Below are 23,929 nucleotides of genomic sequence, written 5' to 3'. Positions count from 1 at the left end.
ACACATATTGTTTTTTCATCAATTTTCTTATATGGAAAGAAACAGTGACACATTCAATCTAGGAAGGGAGCATATTCAATTTTCTAATTCATTCCATACGGACTTATAGTTTTTAGGATGAAAATCCATTTTGATTCCTTTCGCAAAAGACATTTGTCATTGTCTCCTCCTCTACCATGTTCCAAACCTCTATCTATACCTGTAAACTTTAGAGAACTTGGACTGCTATTATGATATTCAGAAAAATATTTTGCAACGCTTGTGTCCCTTTCATATAGAATATTGTCACGATGCTCTTGTATTCGATCTTTGAAAAGTCTTTTAGTTTTCCCTATATAGAAACAGGGACATGAACATTGAAGGAGATAGACAACCCCTACTGTATTACAGTTAAAGGTACAAATCCAGAATTCCTTACTTTGACCTGTACTAAACTTTTTACTTTTATTCATTTATTGGCAGTAAACACAATGTCCACAAGGATAGCTTCCTTTCACTTGTTGGTGTACACCTAGCCAATTCCTAGCTGATTGTGACCTAACAAATTTACTTTGGACTATAGTAGGTTTAGAAGCTTGCAAGCATTTTTTAGAGACGAGGTCCTAGGTATATGGAACACAAAAAATGTATCTTGAAACTAATACATTTAATTTTGGAAAACAATGTATTTCAATTTGATAAGGGCCTATACAAACAGATCCGTGGCACAGCCATGGGTACAATCTGTGCCCCTACATATGCCTGTCTACACTTAGGGGCATGGGAAATGTTTGAAGTTTTTTTTTATAAATTTAATAATATTTTTGAGTGGGTTAGATATGTGGATGGTATTGATCCTTTGGAATGGGTCCACAGATGCTTTAAAAAGTTTTATTAATGATTTAAGCAAAAATGAAAAAATCATTATATTGACTCTAACCTACAGTGATAAGGAGCTAACTTTTTTAGATATCCTAATAAAAAAGGAAGGTACTGTACTTGCAACAGAGAATTATAGGAAAGGAACAGCAACAAATAGCCAATTAGAAGCTAGTAGTAATGACCATGTTTCTTTAAAAAGAGGAATTCCCTATGGACAGTTCCTCTGCCTAAAGAGAAATTGCTCTTCAAGGAGTAAATTTGAGTTTCATGCCAAACTTATGAGTGAGAGATTTTTCTTTCATGTAATTGGCAAGAGTCCATGAGCTAGTGACATATGGGATATACAATCCTACCAGGAGGGGCAAAGTTTCCCAAACCTCAAAATGCCTATAAATACACCCCTCACCACACCCACAATTCAGTTTTACAAACTTTGCCTCCTATGGAGGTGGTGAAGTAAGTTTGTGCTAAGATTTCTACGTTGAGATGCGCTTCTCAGCATTGTTGAAGCCCGATTCCTCTCAGAGTACAGCGAATGTCAGAGGGACGTGAAGGGAGTATCACTTATTGAATACGATGATTTCCCTAACGGGGGTCTATTTCATGAGTTCTCTGTTATCGGTCGTAGAGATTCATCTCCTACCTCCCTTTTCAGATAGACGATATACTCTCAATTTACCATTACCTCTACTGATAACTGTTTCTGTACTGGTTTGGCTATCTGCTATATGTGGATGGGTGTCTTTTGGTAAGTATGTTTTTTATTACTTAAGACACCTCAGCTATGGTTTGGCACTTTATGCATTTATATAAAGTTCTAAATATATGTATTGTACTTATATTTGCCATGAGTCAGGTTCATGTATTCCCTTCTGCAGACTGTCAGTTTCATATTTGGGTAATATAAACATCTTTTATAGAATTTTTTTTCTTACCTGGGGTTTAGTCTTTTTTCAATTGACTACTTCTTGCAAAGTAGGCCCGCGGGTGCGTCAAATGCTAAACTTTATTGCGTCATTCTTGGCGCAAAAATATTTTTGGAGCGGAAAAATACGTCTGACGCAACTTCGTCATTTCCGGCGTCATACTTGACGCCGAGACCTTTCACACGGTTGCGTCATTAGTGACGCGAGTGTGTCATTTCCGGTTATTTTTTGGCACCAAAAAGTTTACGTTACATTATGCGTCATACTTTGCGCCAAACTTTTTCATTATTTCAATACCCCATTGATGTTTGCCTCTTGATTTTTTCTCTATCAGAGGTCTATGCTATTTGCTTTTTTTCCATGCAGTTAGTGTATCCATCAGTAATAGCACATTGCCAGTTGTAGTTCCTTCAACTTCTAATGTGCATGATATACCTGTAAATTTTTAAGAATTTGTTTCTGATTCTATTTTGAAGGCTTTGTCTTCATTTCCACCTTCTAATAAACGTAAAGGTCTTTTAAAACTTCCCATTTAGTTGATGAAATTTCAAATGACCAACAACATAATTTATCCTCTTCTGATGAGGATCTATCTGATACAGAAGATCCTTCATCAGGCATTGACACTGACAAATCTACTTATTTATTTAAAAAAGAGTATATGTGTTCTTTATTAAAAAAAAGTGTTAATTATTTTGGATATTGAGGTAACCAGTCCTATTGACGTTCAGTCTAATAAACGTTTAAATGCTGGTTTTAAACCTCCTGTGGTTTTTCCAGGGGTTTTTCCTATTCCTGAGGCTATTTCTGATATGATTTCTAGGGAATGGAATAAGCCAGGTACTTCTTTTATTCCTTCTTCAAGGTTTAAAAAATTGTATCCTTTACCAGCAAAATCTATAGAGTTTTGGGAAAAAATCCCCAAAGTTGATGGGGCTATTTCTACTCTTGCTAAACGTACCACTATTCCTATGGAAGATAGTACTTCCTTTTAAGGATCCTTTAGATAGGAAGCTTGAATCTTATCTAAGGAAGGCCTATTTATATTCAGGTCATCTTCTCAGACCTGCAATTTCTTTGGCTGATGTTGCGGCTGCATCAATCTTCTGGTTGGAGAATTTAGCGCAACAGGAATTGGATTCTGACTTATCTAGCATTATTCGCCTATTGCAATTTGCTAATCATTTTATTGTGATGCAATTTTTGATATTATCAAAATTGATGTTAGATCCATGTCTTTAGCTATTTTAGCTAGAAGAGCTTTGTGGCTTAAATCTTGGAATGCTGATATGACATCTAAATCTAGATTTCATCTCTCTTTCTTTCCAAGGTAATAATTTATTTGGTTCTCAGTTGGATTCTATTATTTCAACTGTCACTGGGGTAAGGGAGTTTTTCTGCCTCAGGATTAAAAACCTAAGGGTAAATCTAAGGCTTCTAACCATTTTTCGTTCCTTTCGTCAGAATAAGGAACAAAAACTCAATCTTCCCCCCAAGGAGTCTTCTTCCAATTGGAAGCCTTCCTCAAATTGGAATAAATCCAAGCCATTTAGGAAACCAAAGTCAGCCCCTAAGTCCACATGAAGGTGCGGCCCTCATTCCAGCTCAGCTGGTAGGGGACAGATTAAGGTTTTTCAAAGATATTTGGATAAAATCTGTCCGAAATCAATGGATTCAGAGCATTGTCTCTCAAGGGTATCGAATAGGATTCAAAGTAAGACCTCCTGTGAGAAGATATTTTCTCTCACGTATCCCAGTAAATCCAGTAAAAGCTCAGGCTTTCCTGAAGTGTGTTTCAGACCTGGAGTCTTCAGGGGTAATCATGCCAGTTCCTCCTCAGGAACAAGGTTTGGGGTTTTATTCAAACCTATTCATTGTATCAAAGAAGGAAAATTTATTCAGACCAGTTCTGGATCTGAATTTTTTTTGAATCGTTATGTAAGAGTACCAACTTTCAAGATGGTAACTATAAGGACTATTCTGCCTTTTGTTCAGATAGGACATTATATGTCCACAATAGACTAGGATGCATACCTTCATATTCCGATTCATCCAGAACATTATAATTTTCTGAGATTCTCTTTTCTAAACGAGCATTACCAATTTGTTGCTCTTCCATTTGGCCTTGCAACAGCTCCAAGAATCTTTTCAAAGGTTCTGGGTGCCCTACTCTCTGTAATCAGAGAACAGGGTATTGCAGCGTTTCCTTATTTGGACGATATCTTGGTACTAGCTCAGTCTTTGCGTACTGCAGAATCTCACATGAATCAACTAGTGTTGTTTCTTTGGAATCATGGTTGGAGGATCAATTTACCAAAGAGTTTCTTGATTCCTCAGACAAGGGTCACCTTTTTAGGCTTCCAGATAGATTCAGTGTCCATGACTCTGTCTCTAACAGACAAGAGACGTTTAAAATTGGTTGCAGCATGCCAGCACCTTCAGTCTCAGTCATTCCCTTCAGTGTGCATGGAAGTTTTCGGTTTCATGACTACAGCATCGGACGCAATCCCCTTTGCTCGTTTTCACATGAGACCTCTACAGCTTTGTATGCTGAATCAATGTACGACATTCTCTGACATGGTGGATAGATCACCATCGTTTAGTTCAAGGGGCTTCTTTTGTTCGGCCAACCTGGACTGTGATCACAACAGATGCGAGTCTTTCAGGTTGGGGAGCTGTTTGGGGATCTCTGACAGCATAAGGGGTTTGGAAATCTCAAGAGGCGAGATTACCAATAAATATTTTAGAACTCCTTGCAATTCTCAGAGCTCTTCTGTTTTGGCCTCTACTAAAGAGAACCGTTCATTTGTTTTCAGACAGACAATATCACAACAGTGGCATATGTCAATCATCAGGGTGGGACTCACAGTCCCCAAGCTATGAAAAAAGTATCTTGGATACTTGTTTGGGCGGAATCCAGCTCTTGTCTAATCTCTGCGGTGCTTATCCCAGTTGTAGACAATTGGGAGGCGGATTATCTCAGCCGCCAGACTTTACATCCAGAGGAGTGGTCTCTCCATCCAGGTGTGTTTTCTTAGATTGTTCAGTTATGGGATCTTCCAGAGATAGATCTCATGGCCTCTCATCTAAACAAGAAACTTCCCAGATACCTGTCCAGGTCCAGGGATGTTCAGGCGGAAGCAGGGGATGCGCTGACACTTCCTTGGAGTTATCAACCTGCTTACATTTTCCCGCCTCTAGTTCTCCTTCCAAGAGTTATCTTGAAAATCATCCTGGAGCAATCATTTGTGTTGCTGGTGGCTCCAGCACGGCCACACAGGTTTTGGTATGCGGATCTGTTTTGGATGTCCAGTTGCCGCTTTGGCCACTTCCTTTCGGCCAGATCTACTATCTCAAGGTCCGTTTTTCCATCAGGATCTCAAATCATTAAATTTGAAGGTATGGAAATTGAATGCTTAGTACTAAGTCATAGAAGTCATAGAGGTTTCTCTGACTCAGTGATTAATGCTATGTTACAAGCTCGTAAATCTTTTTCTAGAAAGATTTATTATAGAGTTTGGAAGAATTACATTTCATGGTGTTCTTCTCATAAATTCTCCTGGCATTCTTTTAGAATTCCTAGAATTTTACAGTTTCTTCAGGACGGTTTGGATAAGGGTTTGTCTGCAAGTTCCTTGAAAGGACAAATCTCTGCTCTTTCTGTTTTATTTCACAGAAAGATTGCTATACTTCCTGATATTCACTGTTTTGTACAGGCTTTAGTTCTTATTCAGCCTGTTATTTAATCAATTTCTCCTTCTTGGAGTCTTAATTTGGTTCTGACGGCTTTACAGTTTCTTCCATTTGAACCTATGCAATTTTTTGGACATTAAACTACTTTCTTGGAAAGTGTTGTTCTTTTTGGCCATCTCTTCTGCTAGAAGAGTTTGAGTTATCTGCTCTTTCTTGTGAGTCTCCTTTTCTCTTGTTAGGTGTATCCAGTCCACGGATCATCCATTACTTGTGGGATATTCTCCTTCCCAACAGGAAGTTGCAAGAGGATCACCCACAGCAGAGCTGCTATATAGCTCCTCCCCTAACTGCCATATCCAGTCATTCTCTTGCAAGCTCTCAAAATAGCTGGAGGTAGTAAGAGGAAAGTGGTAGATTTGTCCCCTCTGCTAAATCTGGATCAAGAGACCGGAGATTCTCTTCTCTGGTGGCTATCTCGGGTCCATCTGTCCAAAGGTATGACCTTTCGCAGGCCAGATTGGACAATTGTGGAGCTCCCTAGCGATGTTAGAAGTCTCCAAGATAATTCGCTGGGCAGAGACTCACTCTTGCCATCTATCAGCGATCCATATCCCAGGTGTAGAGAACTGGGAGACGGATTTTCTAAGTCGTCATACTTTTCATCCGGGGGAGTGGGAACTCCATCCGGAGGTGTTTGCTCAATTGGTTCATCGTTGGGGCACACCAGAATTGGATCTCATGGCGTCTCGCCAGAACGCCAAGCTTCCTTGTTACGGATCCAGATCCAGGGACCCAGAAGCGACGCTGATAGATGCTCTAGCAGCACCGTGGTTCTTCAACCTGGCTTATGTGTTTCCACCGGTTCCTCTGCTCCCTCGACTGATTGCCAAAATCAAACAGGAGAGAGCATCGGTGATCTTGATCGCGCCTGCGTGGCCACGCAGGACCTGGTATGCAGACCTGGTGGACATGTCATCCTTTCCACCTTGGCCTCTGCCTCTGAGACAAGACCTTCTACTACAAGGTCCTTTCAATCATCCAAATCTAATTTCTCTGAGACTGACTGCCTGGAGATTGAACGCTTGATTTTATCAAGGCGTGGCTTCTCCGAGTCAGTCATTGATACCTTAATACAGGCACGAAAGCCTGTAACCAGGAAAATCTACCATAAGATATGGCGCAAATATCTTCATTGGTGTGAATCCAAGAATTACTCATGGAGTAAGGTTAGGATTCCTAGGATATTGTCCTTTCTCCAAGAGGGTTTGGATAAAGGATTATCAGCTAGTTCTTTAAAGGGACAGATTTCTGCTCTGTCTATCCTTTTGCACAAGTGTCTGGCAGAGGTTCCAGACGTCCAGGCATTTTGTCAGGCTTTGGTTAGAATTAAGCCTGTGTTTAAACCTGTTGCTCCTCCATGGAGCTTAAACTTGGTTCTTAAGGTTCTTCAAGGAGTTCCGTTTGAACCCCTTCATTCCATTGATATCAAAATTTTATCTTGGAAAGTTCTGTTTTTGATGGCTATTTCCTCGGCTCGTAGAGTCTCTGAGTTATCAGCTTTACAATGTGATTCTCCTTATCTGATTTTCCATACAGATAAAGTAGTTCTGCGTACAAAACCTGGGTTTTTACCTAAGGTAGTTTCCAACAAGAATATCAATCAAGAGATTGTTGTTCCATCATTGTGTCCTAATCCTTCTTCAAAGAAGGAACGTCTTTTACATAATTTGGACGTAGTCCGTGCTTTAAAGTTTTACTTACATGCGACTAAAGATTTTCGTCAAACATCTTCCCTGTTTGTTGTTTACTCTGGACAGAGGAGAGGTCAAAAGGCTTTGGCAACCTCTTTCTTTTTGGCTTCGGAGCGTAATACGCTTAGCCTATGAGACTTCTGGACAGCAGCCCCCTGAAAGGATTACAGCTCATTCTACTAGAGCTGTGGCTTCCACCTGGGCCTTTAAAAATGAGGCTTCTGTTGAACAGATTTGCAAAGCAGCGACTTGGTCTTCGCTTCATACCTTTTCAAAATTTTACAAATTTGATTATTTTGCTTCTTCAGAGGCTATTTTTGGGAGAAAGTTTCTACAGGCAGTGGTCCCTTCCGTTTAAGTACCTGCCTTGTCCCTCCCTTCATCCGTGTACTTTAGCTTTGGTATTGGTATCCCACAAGTAATGGATGATCCGTGGACTGGATACACCTAACAAGAGAAAACATAATTTATGCTTACCTGATAAATGTATTTCTCTTGTGGTGTATCCAGTCCACGGCCCGCCCTGTCCTTTTAAGGCAGGTCTAAATTTTAAACTACAGTCACCACTGCACCCTATGGTTTCTCCTTTCTCGGCTAGTTTCGGTCGAATGACTGGATATGGCAGTTAGGGGAGGAGCTATATAGCAGCTCTGCTGTGGGTGATCCTCTTGCAACTTCCTGTTGGGAAGGAGAATATCCCACAAGTAATGGATGATCTGTGGACTGGATACACCACAAGAGAAATACATTTATCAGGTAAGCATAAATTATGTTTTCTGATTTTTTTCATCAGGATAAGGCAGTTTTGCGGACTTCTTTTTTTACCTAAGGTTGTGAATTCTAACATTAGTAGAGAAATTGTTGTCCCTTCCTTGTGTCCTAATCCTAAGAATTTTTTGGAAAGTTCCTTATATTCTTTGGATGTGGTAAGAGCTTTGAAATATTATGTGGAAGCTACTAAAGATTTCAGGAAGACTTCCAGTCTATTTGTTTTATTTTCTGGTCCTAGGAAATGTCAGAAGGCTTCTGCTATTTCCTTGGCTTTTTGGTCGAAACTTTTGATTCATCAAGTTTATTTTGAGTCGGGTCAGGCCCCGCCTCCGAGAATTACAGCTCATTCTACTAGATTAGTCTCCACTTTGTGGGCTTTTAAGAATGAAGCTTCAGTTGATCAGATTTGCAAAGCAGCAACTTGGTCCTCTTTGCATTCATTTACTAAATTCTACCGTTTTGATGTATTTGCTTCTTCGGAAGCAGTTTTTGGTAGAAAAGTTCTTCAGGCAGCTGTTTCAGTTTGACTCTTCTGCTTTTGATTTAAGTTTTTTCTTTCAAATGAAATACACTTATATTTTTGGGTTGTGTATTAATTTTTTTCAGCAGATTATGGCTGTTTTTATTTAATTCCCTCCCTCTCTAGTGACTCTTGAATGGAGATCCACATTTTGGGTATTGATATCCCATATGTCACTAGCTCATGCACTCTTGCCAATATGAAAGAAATGAATTTATCAGGTAAGTTCTTACATAAATTATGTTTTTTAAAAAGAGGATACTCAAAAAAACTAATAAAACGTACTTTAAACAAAGTAAGAAAACAGGATAGAGATACTCTATTGTATTCTTTGAATCAATCATAAGAAGAACAGCAAAAAATAATATTTTTAACTACCTACAATTGTCAGTGGAACATAATCGGGGAACTTTTATTAATAAATTGGCATGTGACAGTTAATGAAGGGATAAAAAATAAAGTAGGGGAGATCCCCTCTTTAACTGCTAGGAAATCTCCTAGCTTAAAGGACAAGCTAGTCTAAAGTAAATTTGTTAGGGCACAATCAGCTAGGGATTGGATAGGTGTTAAATGAAGCTATCCTTGTGTTTACTGCCAATATATGAATAAAAGTAAAAAGTTTAATACAGGTCAAAGTAAGGAATTCTGTATTCGTAACTTTATTAACTGTAATACAGTAGGGGTTGTCTATCTCCTTCAATGTTCATGTCCCTGTTTCTATATAGGGAAAACTAAAAGACTTTTCAAAGATCGAATACAAGAGCATCGTGACGATATTCTATATGAAAGGGACACAAGCGTTGCAAACATTTTTCTGAATATCATAATAGCAGTCCAAGTTCTCTAAAGTTTACAGGTATAGATAGAGGTTTGGAACATGGTAGAGGAGGAGACAATGACAAATGTCTTTTGCGAAAGGAATCAAAATGGATTTTCCTCCTAAAAACTATGAGTCCGTATGGAACGAATGAGAGAATTGAATATTACTGTTTCTTTCCATATAAGAAAATTGCTGAAAAAACAATGTGTGTAAAGAAATGAGGCTATTTGATATGTCAGATTAATTTAGCATAAGGCTTGCTATCATCTCTTAATATTAGAATAGATTTGAGGATTCGGATTTATCCATGTCTCTTTAAGAAAAGAAAAAGATGCATCTTGATCTTACGTTTAAATAATTTGTTTGTTTTGATGAGGACCTATAAGAAATAATAGGAATTAAATAAAATAGGATTTGCAGAGTGATCCAACCTATTTGTCAGAATAACGGGTATAAGCAGTATGTTGAATGTTTATCACTGTTTAAATCTCTTTGTGTGTAAAATATGCAGTATGGATTTATTTCATGCCATTTACAGAGATACTGATTGGTTTGACGAAAAAAGGGTTAAACGGCCAATAAGTAAGTGAATCTGCAGCTTACGATCAGTCTTGATGAGGCCCTGAATCTACCGCAGTGCATGATGGGGCGAAACACGTGTCGACTGCAGGCTGCAGTTTGAAATAATCTTCTGATGGATATTTGACCACTGAGCTTGGTAAATACGAACCGCTGAATGAGATTTGTTGGATGATCATATGAAGTGAACGGAAGTTCTATGTTGCCTTAGACGAGAGGCTGTGAATGCAGTTTGTCATACATAATGGTTTCCAAGCTTTTTCTCCTTTACAATATGGATTAAAGTATCGACAGCACCTTGTAAGAATTGCCTCAGGTGCAAGTGATTTCACTTTTTCCAAAGGGCTGGTGAGCCGTACTGAACGGAAGTTTGCAATTGTAAGGCATCAGCTGAAAAATGAAGCTTTGTAAAAGGGAATATACATCGGATTTTTAAATACAAGTTGGAGGATTTATGTTGTTTTTCTGCATCATTTTACCATCCATATGCTACCAATAGCCAGGAGGCTCAGAGGAACTAATATGAGTTAGTAGTGGTAAGCATAAGAGGTATCTTTTGCAATACAACAATTTTGTTTGTTTTTTCAAGAGAACGTTTTACCCTGCTACTTTATCAGGAATGATTCAATCACTAGTGTCTGTGACTTTTTGTTCCACATATGAAGCTGAATACGCAATATGTAATACTACTAATGAGAGCTACAATACAAGGATCTAAAATTGTTTTCACACACATTTAAATAGAGGACGCACTTACCTCGTATGTATGTGTGTATTTGTTGTCTTGGTTCTATGAATTAATCTGTTAGCGCTGGTTAAACCAGAGATACAATCTTTAGTAATATGTATCAGTCTTGTGTCATTTATGTACGTTAACTTTTGTGCTTAGAGAGATGTAACATTTACTATCATAGTATCTTGAGGGGATCCCTCTTTTTGCTTTCAGGCAGTATTACAATGCTTCAGAATGTATTTAAGTAGCAATTAAAGGTTTCTCTTTTCTGTTATAAACAACTTGCTTATTACTGCAATACCTGTTGTTTTGGCAAATATTTTCTCAGAGTGGGCTTTCTATATTTCCGGTACTCTAGAATAGCAAAATATTTTTGCCCAACCACTTATTGAGTGCTGAAATCCCTCGCTTTACTGATCTTTAAATACAAGGCCAGTTTTTTCTTTAAACAAATTAAGTTCATATATATATATGTGTGTGTATGTGCAAAAGTTATAGGCAGGTGTTAAATAAATTCTGTAAAGTAAGAATGCTTTCAAAAATAGAAATTACAATAGTTTATTTGTATCACTTAAAAAAAGTGAGTGAATAGAAGAAAACTAAATCAAATTAATATTTGTTCTAGGTACTCTTGCACAAAGTCAGGGATTTTCCAGATGCATGATTGGGTTCTAATGATCATTAATATAATATGTAGGTTGAAACACAATCATTAACTGAAACAGAAAAAGCTTTGTAGGAGGAATAACCAAGCTCAAGGCAAAGTTGCTAAAAACAGTTTAATGGCAAGACTTTGCACAGCAACAAGCTAAAACACAATATCAATCTCAAACTAACCAGTGAGAAATCTTGAGGGGTCGCACTCAATTATACAACCATATAATAGTCCACTATAACTCTCTCCTCCACTCCAATGCGTGCATTGGGATGTTCTCTCCATACCCCGTCTGATCTTCTTTAAACACAAAGCCAGTCTATCTAAAATGATACAAATAAAGAGAAGGCGCCTTCTCTTTATTTGTATCATTTTAGACTTAACAACAAGAAGCTATATTGCATCAGCAAGGTCTCCCCCAAACAGAAATTAAGGCAGATGGGTTTCCAGATGTGTTGTCCAAGCTGTTGTGAAGAAGCACAAGCAAAGGGGCAATGTTGAGGACCATAGACACAGTGGTTAGTCAAAGAAACAAAGCAGCAGATGAAAGACACATTACTCTTCTCTTCTCAATCGGTAAACATCCAGCAGTTTATAATTGGCAGAAACCAGTAGGACCCTGGTACACACCCATCTACTGTCTGGAGAAATCTTGTTAAGAAGTGGTCTTTGTAGCCTCCGACGTGGAAACAAGGTCAAGCCACTCAACTATGCATGAACACACAGGAATTGGGATATAGAAAATTGGCAGCCAGTGCTATGGAATGGTGAGTCGAGTGTGAAATATTTGGCTTTAACAGAATGCAGTTTGTTCGCCGAAGGGCAAGAGACACAAGAATGAGTGGCTGCAGGTAACAGCGAAGCTTAGTGGAGGTTCCTTGCAAGTTTGCAGCTGCATTTCTGCAAATGGAGTTGGGGATTTGGTCAGGATTAATGTTCTCTTTAATGCTGAGAAGGACTTATCCATCATGCAATACCATCAGGGAGGTATCTTATTGGCTGATAAAGTATTTTGCAGCATGACAACTACACCAAAAATATAGACAAAAATATTAAGAACTATCTTCAGTGTAAAGAAGTACAGGGAGTCTTAGAAGTGATGACACAGCCCCCCACTGATCTCAACATCATAGATTATGTCTAGGATTACATGAAGCGACAAAGGCAACTAAGGCCACCCAAATCCACAAAATAACAGTGGTTGGGTCTACAAGAGTTCATTAAAAACCTGTGTGTGCAAGTGTACCCAGAAGATTTTATGCTGTTTTGAAGGTGGTCACACCAAATATTGATTTAATTTAGATTTTTCTTCTGTTCACTCACTTTGCATTTTGTTCATTTATAAAAAATAAACTATTAACATTTCCTTTTTTTTTTTTTTTTTTTTAAAGCATTCTTACTTTAAAGCATTTTTCATACCTGCCTAAAAATGTTTGCCCAATAGTGTGTGTGTGTATATTTATATTTGTGTGTATGTGTGGGTGTGTATGTGTATATTTATATTTGTGTGTATGTGCGTGTGTGTGTGTATGTGTATATTTATATTTGTGTGTATGCGCGTGTGTGTTTGTGTGTGTGTATGTGTATATTTATATTTGTGTGTATGCGCGTGTGTGTGTGTGTGTGTGTGTGTGTATGTGTATATTTATATTTGTGTGTATGCGCGTGTGTGTTTGTGTGTGTGTATGTGTATATTTATATTTGTGTGTATGCGCGTGTGTGTGTGTATGTGTATATTTATATTTGTGTGTATGAGCGTGTGTGTGTGTGCGTGTGTGTGTATGTGTATATTTATATTTGTGTGTATGTGTGTGTATGTGTATATTTATATTTGTGTGTATGCGCTTGTGTGTGTGTATGTGTATATTTATATTTGTGTGTATGCGCGTGTGCGTGTGTATGTGTATATTTATATTTGTGTGTATGCGCGTGTGTGTATGTGTATATTTATATTTGTGTGTATGCGCGTGTGTGTATGTGTATATTTATATTTGTGTGTATGCGCGTGTGTGTATATTTATATTTGTGTGTATGCGTGTGTGTATATTTATATTTGTGTGTATGCGCGTGTGTGTGTGTGTATGTGTATATTTATATTTGTGTGTATGCGCGTGTGTGTGTGTATGTGTATATTTATATTTGTGTGTATGCGCGTGTGTATGTGTATATTTATATTTGTGTGTATGCGCGTGTGTGTGTGTGTGTGTGTGTGTATGTGTATATATACTCGGGGGCTACTGCTGTATGTGATTGAGAATATACATAATTTATTTTTTATGTGTGATTAAAATCTTCATTTGAGGTTAGCATTGAGCCACCATTGACGGCACAGGAAATGGATTTCGTTCATATCACTTGACTGAGATAAAAGCAGATAAAAAGTAGCGAATGCACATAATATATAGATCAGCTGGAAGCTCAAAATAATGAAAGGATGTTCAGCTGTCTGAAAAGTATTTTTTTTAAAGTGCTTTTTAAAGGTTTGAGTATGGGTACTCATCATATATTTTAATAAGAATGGAATATGTATATGATTATTATTGTTGGTATAAATTTAGCAGTTAAAGGGACACTGAACCCAAATTTGTTCTTTCGTGATTCAGATAGAGCATGAAATTTTAAGTAACTTTCTAATTTACTCCTCTTATCAAATGTTCTTCATTCTCTTAGTATCTTTATTTGAAATGCAAGAATGTAAGTTTAGATACCGGTTGTTCTTGCTGATTAGTGGATAAATTCATCTACCAATAAAAAAGTGCTGTCCAGAGTACTGAACCAAAAAAAAGAGATACCTTCTTTTCAAATAAATAGCAAGAGATCAAAGAAAAAATAATAGGAGTAAATTAGAAAGTTGCTTAAAATTGCCTGCTCTATCTGAATCACAAAAGAAACAATTTGGGTTCAGTGTCCCTTTAAGTGTTTAACGGGACATTTACAAGTGCATAATAAAAAAACTATGCAATAGCACTTACTTTGAATTTTAAATGAGCAGTAGATTTTTTTTCTGACAAATTTCAAAATTTACTTCAGTTTACCATCCCATTGAATCATGTGACAGACATCAGCCAACCACAGACTCCTATACGTATACACTGTGAACTTGTGCACATGGATTGTGGGGATGATTTGAACCCAAAATGTATGGGCCCTTGCGGTCAACATTGTGTTACTAGACCAAGAACTGACAGAAGAATTTGTAATATCTGCACTTTAAATAGGAAACTGCCTGTCAGAGTCTTGACTAAACACATTCAGGATGCATCAAGGTATCAGAGAGAACTGTTCAGCATCGATTAGTTGTAGAGGGCCTGTTAGCCAGAAACCCTGCTCCGAAACCACCCTCACAATCCATTTTTTTTTCTTAATATTCTTTACAGATCTACATGACACACCTACAATTTCAGTGATCTTGTACTTTAATATGTTTTTTGCCTTCAACAGGCCGACAATTTGACTGACTTTCTTTAAGGACAAATCACTTTGTTTACTCATATGTAAAAACATATATATTTGTTAATTTACAATATATTTTAGTAATATTACCTCAAATGACACGTATATATGTATTTCAGATTTTGCCAATATAATAGGGAATAAGAAATGGTTACATAACTTAAAAATATAAATCGATACTATTAAAGGGGCAGTCGACTCCAGAATTTTTATTGTTTAAAAAGATAATCCCTTTATTACCGATTCCCCAGTTTTGCATAAGCAACATATATATATATATATATATATATATATATACTTTTTACCTCTGTGATTACCTTGTATCTAAGCCTCTGCAGACTGCCCCCTTTTTTCAGTTCTTTTGACAGACTTGCATATTATCCAATCGTGCCCTCTCACAAGTAACTCCACAGGCATGAGCACAATGTTATCTGTAATGCCCACATGAACCTTCTAGCTGTGAAAAACTGTCAAATGCATTCAGATAAGAGGCGCCCTTCAAGGGCTTCGAAATTACCATATGAGCCTACCTAGATTTAGGCTTGAACTAAAAATACCAAGAGAATAAAGCAAATTTTATGATAAAAGTAAATTGGAAAATTGTTTATTTAAAATTGCATGCCTTATCTGAATCATGAAAGTTTAATTTTGACTAGACTGTCCCTTTAAGAATAAAATGAAATTAATATCAATTTCTCCAACATTGGTGTGTCCAGTCCACGGCGTCATCCTTACTTGTGGGATATTCTCTTCCCCAACAGGAAATGGCAAAGAGTCCCAGCAAAGCTGGCCATATAGTCCCTCCTAGGCTCCGCCCACCCCAGTCATTCTCTTTGCCGTTGCACAGGCAACATCTCCACGGAGATGGTTAAGAGTTTTTTGGTGTTTTTTTTTTAAAACTGGTAGACATTTTTATGGGCTAAATAGATTGCTTTATTTGGGCATATTATTCAGATTTAGGCTAACAATTGGCATTTATAATCTTGGGGAACGTTTATAAAACGGCAGGCACTGTGTTGGACACCTTTTTCAGTCAGGGGGCCTTTCTAGTTATAGACTGAGCCTCATTTTCGCGCCATTACTGCGCAGTTGTTTTTGGAGAGCAGGGCATGCAGATGCATGTGTGAGGATCTAAGAATCACTAAAAAAGCTTCTAGAAGGCGTCATTTGGTATCGTATTCCCCTCTGGGCTTGGTTGGGTCTCAGCAAAGACTATAGCTGGGACTGTATAGGGGTTAAATTTTAAAACGGCTCCGGTTCCGTTATTTTAAGGGTTAAAGCTCTGAAATTTGGTGTGCAATACGTTTAATGCTTTAAGACACTGTGGTGAAATTTTGGTAATTTTTGAACAATTCCTTCATATTTTTTCACATATTCAGTAATAAAGTGTTTTCTGTTTGAAATTTAAAGAGACAGTAACGGTTTTATTTTAAAACGTTTTTTGTGCTTTGTTGACAAGTTTAAGCCTGTTTAACATGTCTGTACCTTCAGATAAGCTATGTTCTATATGTATGAAAGCCAATGTGTCTCCCCATTTAAATTTATGTGATAATTGTGCCATAGCGTCCAAACAAAGTAAGGACAGTACTGCCACAGATAATGATATTGCCCAGGATGATTCCTCAGATGAGGGGAGTAAACATGATACTACATCATCTCCTACTGTGTCTACACCAGTTTTGCCCACGCAGGAGGCCCCTAGTACATCTAGTGCGCCAATACTTATTACCATGCAACAATTAACGGCTGTAATGGATAACTCCATAGCAAATCTTTTATCCAAAATGCCTACTTATCAGAGAAAGCGCGATTGCTCTGTTTTAAACACTGAAGAGCAAGAGGGCGCTGATGATAATTGTTCTGTCATACCCTCACACCAATCTGAAGGGGCCATGAGGGAGGTTTTGTCTGATGGAGAAATCTCAGATTCAGGAAAAATTTCTCATCAAGCTGAACCTGATGTTGTGACATTTAAATTTAAATTAGAACATCTCCGCGCACTGCTTAAGGAGGTGTTATCTACTCTGGATGATTGTGACAACTTGGTCATTCCAGAGAAATTATGCAAGATGGACAAGTTCCTAGAGGTTCCGGTGCCCCCCGACGCTTTTTCTATACCCAAGCGGGTGGCGGACATAGTAAATAAGGAGTGGGAAAAGCCAGGCATACCTTTTGTTCCCCCCCCTATATTTAAGAAATTATTTCCTATGGTCGACCCCAGAAAGGACTTATGGCAGACAGTCCCCAAGGTCGAGGGGGCAGTTTCTACTCTAAACAAACGCACTACTATTCCTATCGAAGATAGTTGTGCTTTCAAAGATCCTATGGATAAAAAATTGGAAGGTTTGCTTAAAAAGATTTCTGTACAGCAAGGCTACCTTCTACAACCAATTTCATGCATTGTTCCTGTCACTACGGCAGCGTGGTTCTGGTTCGAGGAACTAGAAAAGTCGCACAGTAGAGAAACTCCATATGAGGAGGTTATGGACAGAGTTAACGCACTTAAATTGGCTAACTTTTATTTTAGATGCCGCTTTGCAATTAGCTAGATTAGCGGCGAAAAATTCAGGGTTTGCTATCGTGGCGCGCAGAGCGCTTTGGCTAAAGTCTTGGTCAGCGGATGTGTCATCCAAGACAAAATTGCTTAACATCCCTTTCAAGGGTAAAACTTTATTTGGACTAGAATTGAAAGAGATTATTTCAGACATCACTGGGGGAAAAGGCCATGCCCTTCCACAGGATAGGTCTTTTAAGGCTAAAAATAAGCCTAATTTTCGTCCTTTTCGCAGAAACAGACCAACCTCTAATTCTGCATCCTCTAAGCAAGAGGGTAATACCTCACAACCCAAACCAGCCTGGAAACCAATGCAAGGCTGGAACAAGGGTAAGCAGGCCAAGAAGCCTGCCACTGCTAACAAAACAGCATGAAGGAGTAGCCCCCGATCCGGGACCGGATCTAGTGGGGGGCAGACTCTCTCTCTTTGCTCAGGCTTGGGCAAGAGATGTTCAGGATCCTTGGGCGCTAGAAATAGTTTCTCAAGGTTATCTCCTGGAATTCAAGGAACTACCCCCAAGGGGAAGGTTCCACAGGTCTCACTTATCCTCAAACCAAATAAAGAGACAGGCATTCTTACATTGTGTAGAAGACCTGTTAAAAATGGGAGTGATACACCCAGTTCCAATAAAGGAACAAGGAATGGGATTTTATTCCAATCTGTTCGTAGTTCCCAAAAAAGAGGGAACGTTCAGACCAATTTTGGATTTGAAGATCCTAAACAAATTTCTCAGGGTACCATCGTTCAAAATGGAAACTATTCGAACGATTCTACCCACCATCCAGGAAAGTCAATTTATGACTACCGTGGATCTAAAGGATGCGTACCTACATATTCCTATCCACAAGGAACATCATCAGTTCCTAAGGTTCGCTTTTCTGGACAAGCATTACCAGTTTGTGGCCCTCTCATTCGGGTTGGCCACTGCTCCAAGGATTTTCACAAAGGTGCTAGGGTCCCTTCTAGTGGTTCTAAGACCAAGGGGCATTGCAGTAGTACCTTACTTGGACGACATTCTAATACAAGCGTCGTCTCTGTCAAAAGCAAAGGCTCATACGGAGATCGTTCTAGCCTTTCTCAGATCTCACGGATGGAAGGTGAACAAAGAAAAAAGTTCTCTGTCCCCGTCAACAAGAGTTCCCTTCTTGGGAACAATAATAGATTCCTTAGAAATGAGGATTTTTCTGACAGAGGTCAGAAAATCAAAACTTCTAAGCTCTTGTCAAGTGCTTCATTCTGTTCCTCTTCCTTCCATAGCGCAGTGCATGGAAGTAGTAGGATTGATGGTTGCAACAATGGACATAGTTCCTTTTGCACGAATTCATCTAAGACCATTACAACTGTGCATGCTCAAACAGTGGAATGGGGATTATACAGACTTGTCTCCAATGATTCAAGTAGATCAAAAGACCAGAGATTCACTCCGTTGGTGGCTGACCCTGGACCATCTATCCCAGGGAATGAGCTTCCGCAGACCAGAGTGGGTCATTGTCACGACCGACGCCAGTCTGGTGGGCTGGGGCGCGGTCTGGGAATCCCTGAAAGCTCAGGGACTATGGTCTCGGGAAGAGTCTCTTCTCCCGATAAACATTCTGGAACTGAGAGCGATATTCAATGCTCTCAGAGCTTGGCCTCAACTAGCACAGGCCAAATTCATAAGGTTTCAATCAGACAACATGACGACCGTTGCATATATCAATCATCAGGGGGGAACAAAGAGTTCCCTGGCGATGAAAGAAGTGACCAAAATAATTCAATGGGCGGAGGATCACTCCTGCCACTTGTCTGCGATCCACATCCCAGGAGTGGAAAATTGGGAAGCGGATTTTCTGAGTCGTCAGACATTCCATCCGGGGGAGTGGGAACTCCATCCGGAAATCTTTGCCCAAATAACTCAATTATGGGGCATTCCAGACATGGATCTGATGGCGTCTCGTCAGAACTTCAAGGTCCCTTGCTACGGGTCCAGATCCAGGGATCCCAAGGCGACTCTAGTAGATGCACTAGTAGCACCTTGGACCTTCAACCTAGCTTATGTATTCCCACCGTTTCCTCTCATTCCCAGGCTAGTAGCCATGATCAATCAGGAGAGGGCCTCGGTGATCTTGATAGCTCCTGCGTGGCCACGCAGGACTTGGTATGCAGACCTGGTGAATATGTCATCGGCTCCACCATGGAAGCTACCTTTGAGACAGGACCTTCTTGTTCAGGGTCCATTCGAACATCCAAATCTGGTCTCCCTCCAACTGACGGCTTGGAGATTGAACGCTTGATTCTATCAAAGCGTGGGTTTTCAGATTCTGTTATAGATACTCTGGTTCAGGCCAGAAAACCTGTAACTAGAAAAATTTACCATAAGATATGGAAAAAATATATCTGTTGGTGTGAATCCAAAGGATTTCCATGGAATAAGATAAAAATTCCTAAGATTCTCTCCTTTCTACAAGAAGGTTTGGAGAAAGGATTATCTGCAAGTTCTCTAAAGGGACAGATCTCTGCTTTATCTGTCTTACTACACAAAAGACTGGCAGCTGTGCCAGATGTTCAAGCATTTGTTCAGGCTTTGGTTCGGATTAAGCCTGTTTACAGACCTTTGACTCCTCCCTGGAGTCTAAATCTAGTTCTTTCAGTTCTTCAAGGGGTTCCGTTTGAACCTTTACATTCCATAGATATTAAGTTACTATCTTGGAAAGTTTTGTTTTTGGTTGCAATTTCTTCTGCTAGAAGAGTTTCAGAGTTATCTGCTCTGCAGTGTTCTCCGCCCTATCTGGTGTTCCATGCAGATAAGGTGGTTTTGCGTACTAAGCCTGGTTTTCTTCCTAAAGTTGTTTCTAACAAAAATATTAACCAGGAGATAGTTGTACCTTCTTTGTGTCCGAATCCAGTTTCAAAGAAGGAACGTTTGTTACACAATTTGGACGTTGTCCGTGCTCTAAAGTTCTATTTAGAGGCTACTAAAGATTTCAGACAAACATCTTCCTTGTTCGTCGTTTATTCTGGTAAAAGGAGAGGTCAAAAAGCGACTTCTACCTCTCTTTCCTTTCGGCTTAAAAGCATTATCCGATTGGCTTACGAGACTGCCGGACGGCAGCCTCCTGAAAGAATCACAGCTCACTCCACTAGGGCTGTGGCTTCCACATGGGCCTTCAAGAACGAGGCTTCTGTTGACCAGATATGTAAGGCAGCGACTTGGTCTTCACTGCACACTTTTGCTAAATTTTACAAATTTGATACTTTTGCTTCTTCGGAGGCTATTTTTGGGAGAAAGGTTTTGCAAGCTGTGGTGCCTTCCGTTTAGGTAACCTGATTTGCTCTCTCCCTTCATCCGTGTCCTAAAGCTTTGGTATTGGTTCCCACAAGTAAGGATGACGCCGTGGACCGGACACACCAATGTTGGAGAAAACAGAATTTATGCTTACCTGATAAATTACTTTCTCCAACGGTGTGTCCGGTCCACGGCCCGCCCTGGATTTTTAATCAGGTCTGATGAATTATTTTCTCTAACTACAGTCACCACGGTACCATATGGTTTCTCCTATATATATTTCCTCCTGTCCGTCGGTCGAATGACTGGGGTGGGCGGAGCCTAGGAGGGACTATATGGCCAGCTTTGCTGGGACTCTTTGCCATTTCCTGTTGGGGAAGAGAATATCCCACAAGTAAGGATGACGCCGTGGACCGGACACACCGTTGGAGAAAGTAATTTATCAGGTAAGCATAAATTCTGTTTTTATTTTATTTTAAACCAATCAGTGTAATTATTTGGCAAGGTACTGCAAAAGCATTTTGTTTTTTCTGTTTTATTTTCCCTTTCAGCTGTCATAGTTTGAAAGCTCAGCCTTCTGGTGAGGCCTATTAATATATTAGTAACACAAGGCCATCAGCAGTTACTGGGCACCCTACTAGTCTTTATCACTCTCTCGTCTTCTCTCTACTTGCAGTTAAAAGCAAGACGGTCAGAGTGCAATGTCAGAGCAACCCATGCGAGGAATGACTATCTCCTTACCCTGGCAGCTGCAAACGCCCATCAGGACCGCTACTATCAGACTGACCTGGCAAACACCATGAAGGTGTGTACTAAGTGCCCTCTCACTTTTACAGTAGTCTAATTCCCATAGAAGGATGCAGCACATCTCATTACAGTATAAAGGTTGGTCTGTGAGTAACACTTAACTCTCCTCCTTGTGCGTAAATACAAACTGTGTGTTATATACATCATGTAAAGTCCATTAGTGCACTTCATGTGGGTTTTAGCACCGCTTAAGCGCAATGTTAAACAAATGGTTGGTATAATGAGGCTTTGGTAGCGCCGTATAATGGTAAATTTCATGAAGCAAGTGAAGTCTGGAATATTGGGGCAGATTTTGCTGCTTGATCTTATAGATCTTAAATGACGTGGTGATTATGACAGTGACATTCTGCTACAAACCATTACATGCTCTAGTGTTAGACAATGTCATTTTTGTCTTGCTGTGATCGTAGCTTACAGTATGGGTTAAACACATAGGTAAAGTCCTGTCAGGAGCATCAGGAGCTGAGCTGTCATGAGTTGAGGACTTTATATGTTTAACCCCTTTGTGGGGTATAAACCCTTATTAAGCTTGGATCAATAATGCAAGAATTACTTGAGTTGCTTGATTGAATGATTTTAAGGGTGTCATTTTTTTTTTGTATTAGTTTTTTTTTTCCCAGTCTTCAGATAGCGCATGCAATTTTAAGCAGCCTTCTAATTTACTCCTATTATATTTTTTTATTGGTGGTTAAATGGCTATCCAGGGTGCTGAACCTAAAATGGGCCGGCTTCTAGCAAGAGAACAAAGAAAAATGATAATAAGTGTAAATTTTAAGCAACCTTCTAATTTACTCCTATTATAATTTTTTGTTATCTTTATTTAAAAAGCAGGAATGTAAAGTTTAGGAGCGGGCCCATTTTTGGTTCAGATCTGGGTTACGCTTGCTTATTGGTGGCTAAATGTAGCCACCAATAAGCAAGCACTATCCAGGGTGCTGAACATAAGACCCGCTCTATCTGAATCATTAAAGAAAAAAATTGAGTCTAATATTACTTTAAAGCTACAAAAATGATTGGCTGTTTTTGTCTTAGACTATTAAAGGGACATTGTATTTTGTAATCGGTGTATACTGTCCCTTTAAATGCTCTGTTAATGCCTGTCTCTCTCTACTAGCGACATAGAAACTAAGATTTATACATATAATAAAAACACAATTTGACTATCTAGTGTACCTGTTTAGCTTCACAATAGAATTAGGCCAAAAATTGTTTCATTATACCCACGACTTCAGTAAATGTGTCACTTGTACTAAGCCTTGGTCTGCTGCATTTTCACATGCTTTGACAATAGTTAGAGGTACAAAGCTAGGTCAAGAGGTCTAAGTAGGAAGGGTGCGTCTCATTAAAGGGACAGTATAATGTAAAATTGGTTTTCCCTTAAAGGGATACTAAACCCTAATTTTTTCTTTCATGTTTCAGATAGAAACTTGCTTAAAATTGCACGCTCTAATTTACTCTGATTATCAATTTTTATTTGTTCTCTTGCTATCTCTATTTAAAAAGCAGGAATGTAAAGCTTAGGAGCCAGCCCATTTTTGGTTTAGAACCTGGGTTATGCTTGCTTATTAGGTGACTGAATGTAGCCACCAATAAGCAAGCGCTATCCAGGGTGCTGAACCTAAAATGGGCCAGCTCCTAAGCTGTACATTCCTGTTTTTTAAATAATGATAGCAAGAGAACAAAGTAAAATTGATAATAGGAGTAAATTAGAAAGGTGCTTAAAATTGCACACTTTATCTAAATCGTTAAATAAAAAATGTGGGTTTAGTGTCCTTTTAATGTTTTCCAATGAGTTGTTCTAACTGTAGGGTATAAAATATCACTGTTTGTATATACAAAAAGCCCAATACTTTTAGAGAACAATTAAAAATGAACATTTTATGGCCCATATCTATCACCCCCACTGGGAGGGTAATTGTTGTGCCTTCTTGTTTGCGTAACTTTTTTGTACTCATTACTATTACAGCAACACACAAAAGCAGCTATTTCAAATGATAAAATAAAGGTAAATGAGCTATTATAAACAATTTAATACACTTCAGCAGGTAAAATTGACCACTGGTAACCCATTAAATGGCCACTAAAGTAAAAGTTAAAGTTTCATAATTTAGATAAGAGCACATTATCACAATGGGCACATTCTTTTTATATGCACACTTTCTAAGGCTTCTGCTCCTATTGAGCATGTGCAGAAGTGCACAGTATATACGTATATGTAGTTTGTGATTGGCTGATGGCTGTTGCATGATACAGAGGGAGTGAAAATTGGATTAACTTTGAATTTTGTCAAAAAATATTCTTATTTCAACCTAAGTGTTATCGCCTTGTCTTTTTATTAGTTATTCAAATTGACTGTATTTAGTATCCATTTAAATGGGAGGACATTTGCAGTACACTGTCCCTTTAATCATATCAAATACTGTACTGCCAGAATGTTAACGTAAAAGTATTTTTAATCTTGTGGGGCTTATTTTTTTTGTGTGTTTTTTTTTTTATTGTGGTTTTACCACTTTGCGTTTTTGCTTGTTGCTGACTACTGT

At 38.8% G+C, this 23,929-nt stretch overlaps 1 protein-coding gene across 4 annotated transcripts in view; it reads left to right on the top strand.

Annotated features, from left to right (window-relative positions):
- Positions 1 to 23,929, top strand: part of FCHSD2 (FCH and double SH3 domains 2) — an 816,168-nt gene that overhangs the window by 441,740 nt on the left and 350,499 nt on the right. For all 4 annotated transcript variants that reach the window (XM_053708714.1, XM_053708715.1, XM_053708716.1 and 1 more), the window contains one exon: positions 21,259 to 21,387. In XM_053708714.1, the coding sequence (XP_053564689.1) occupies positions 21,259 to 21,387 (129 nt within the window). The remainder of the gene's footprint in view (positions 1 to 21,258; positions 21,388 to 23,929) is intronic.

This window comes from Bombina bombina, chromosome 3 (genome assembly GCF_027579735.1).
Source record: "Bombina bombina isolate aBomBom1 chromosome 3, aBomBom1.pri, whole genome shotgun sequence".
In the NCBI taxonomy this organism is placed as follows: Eukaryota; Metazoa; Chordata; class Amphibia; order Anura; family Bombinatoridae; genus Bombina; species Bombina bombina.
The sequence above is the reverse complement of the archived record's forward strand: the minus strand, read 5'-3'. Positions and strand labels throughout refer to the sequence as shown.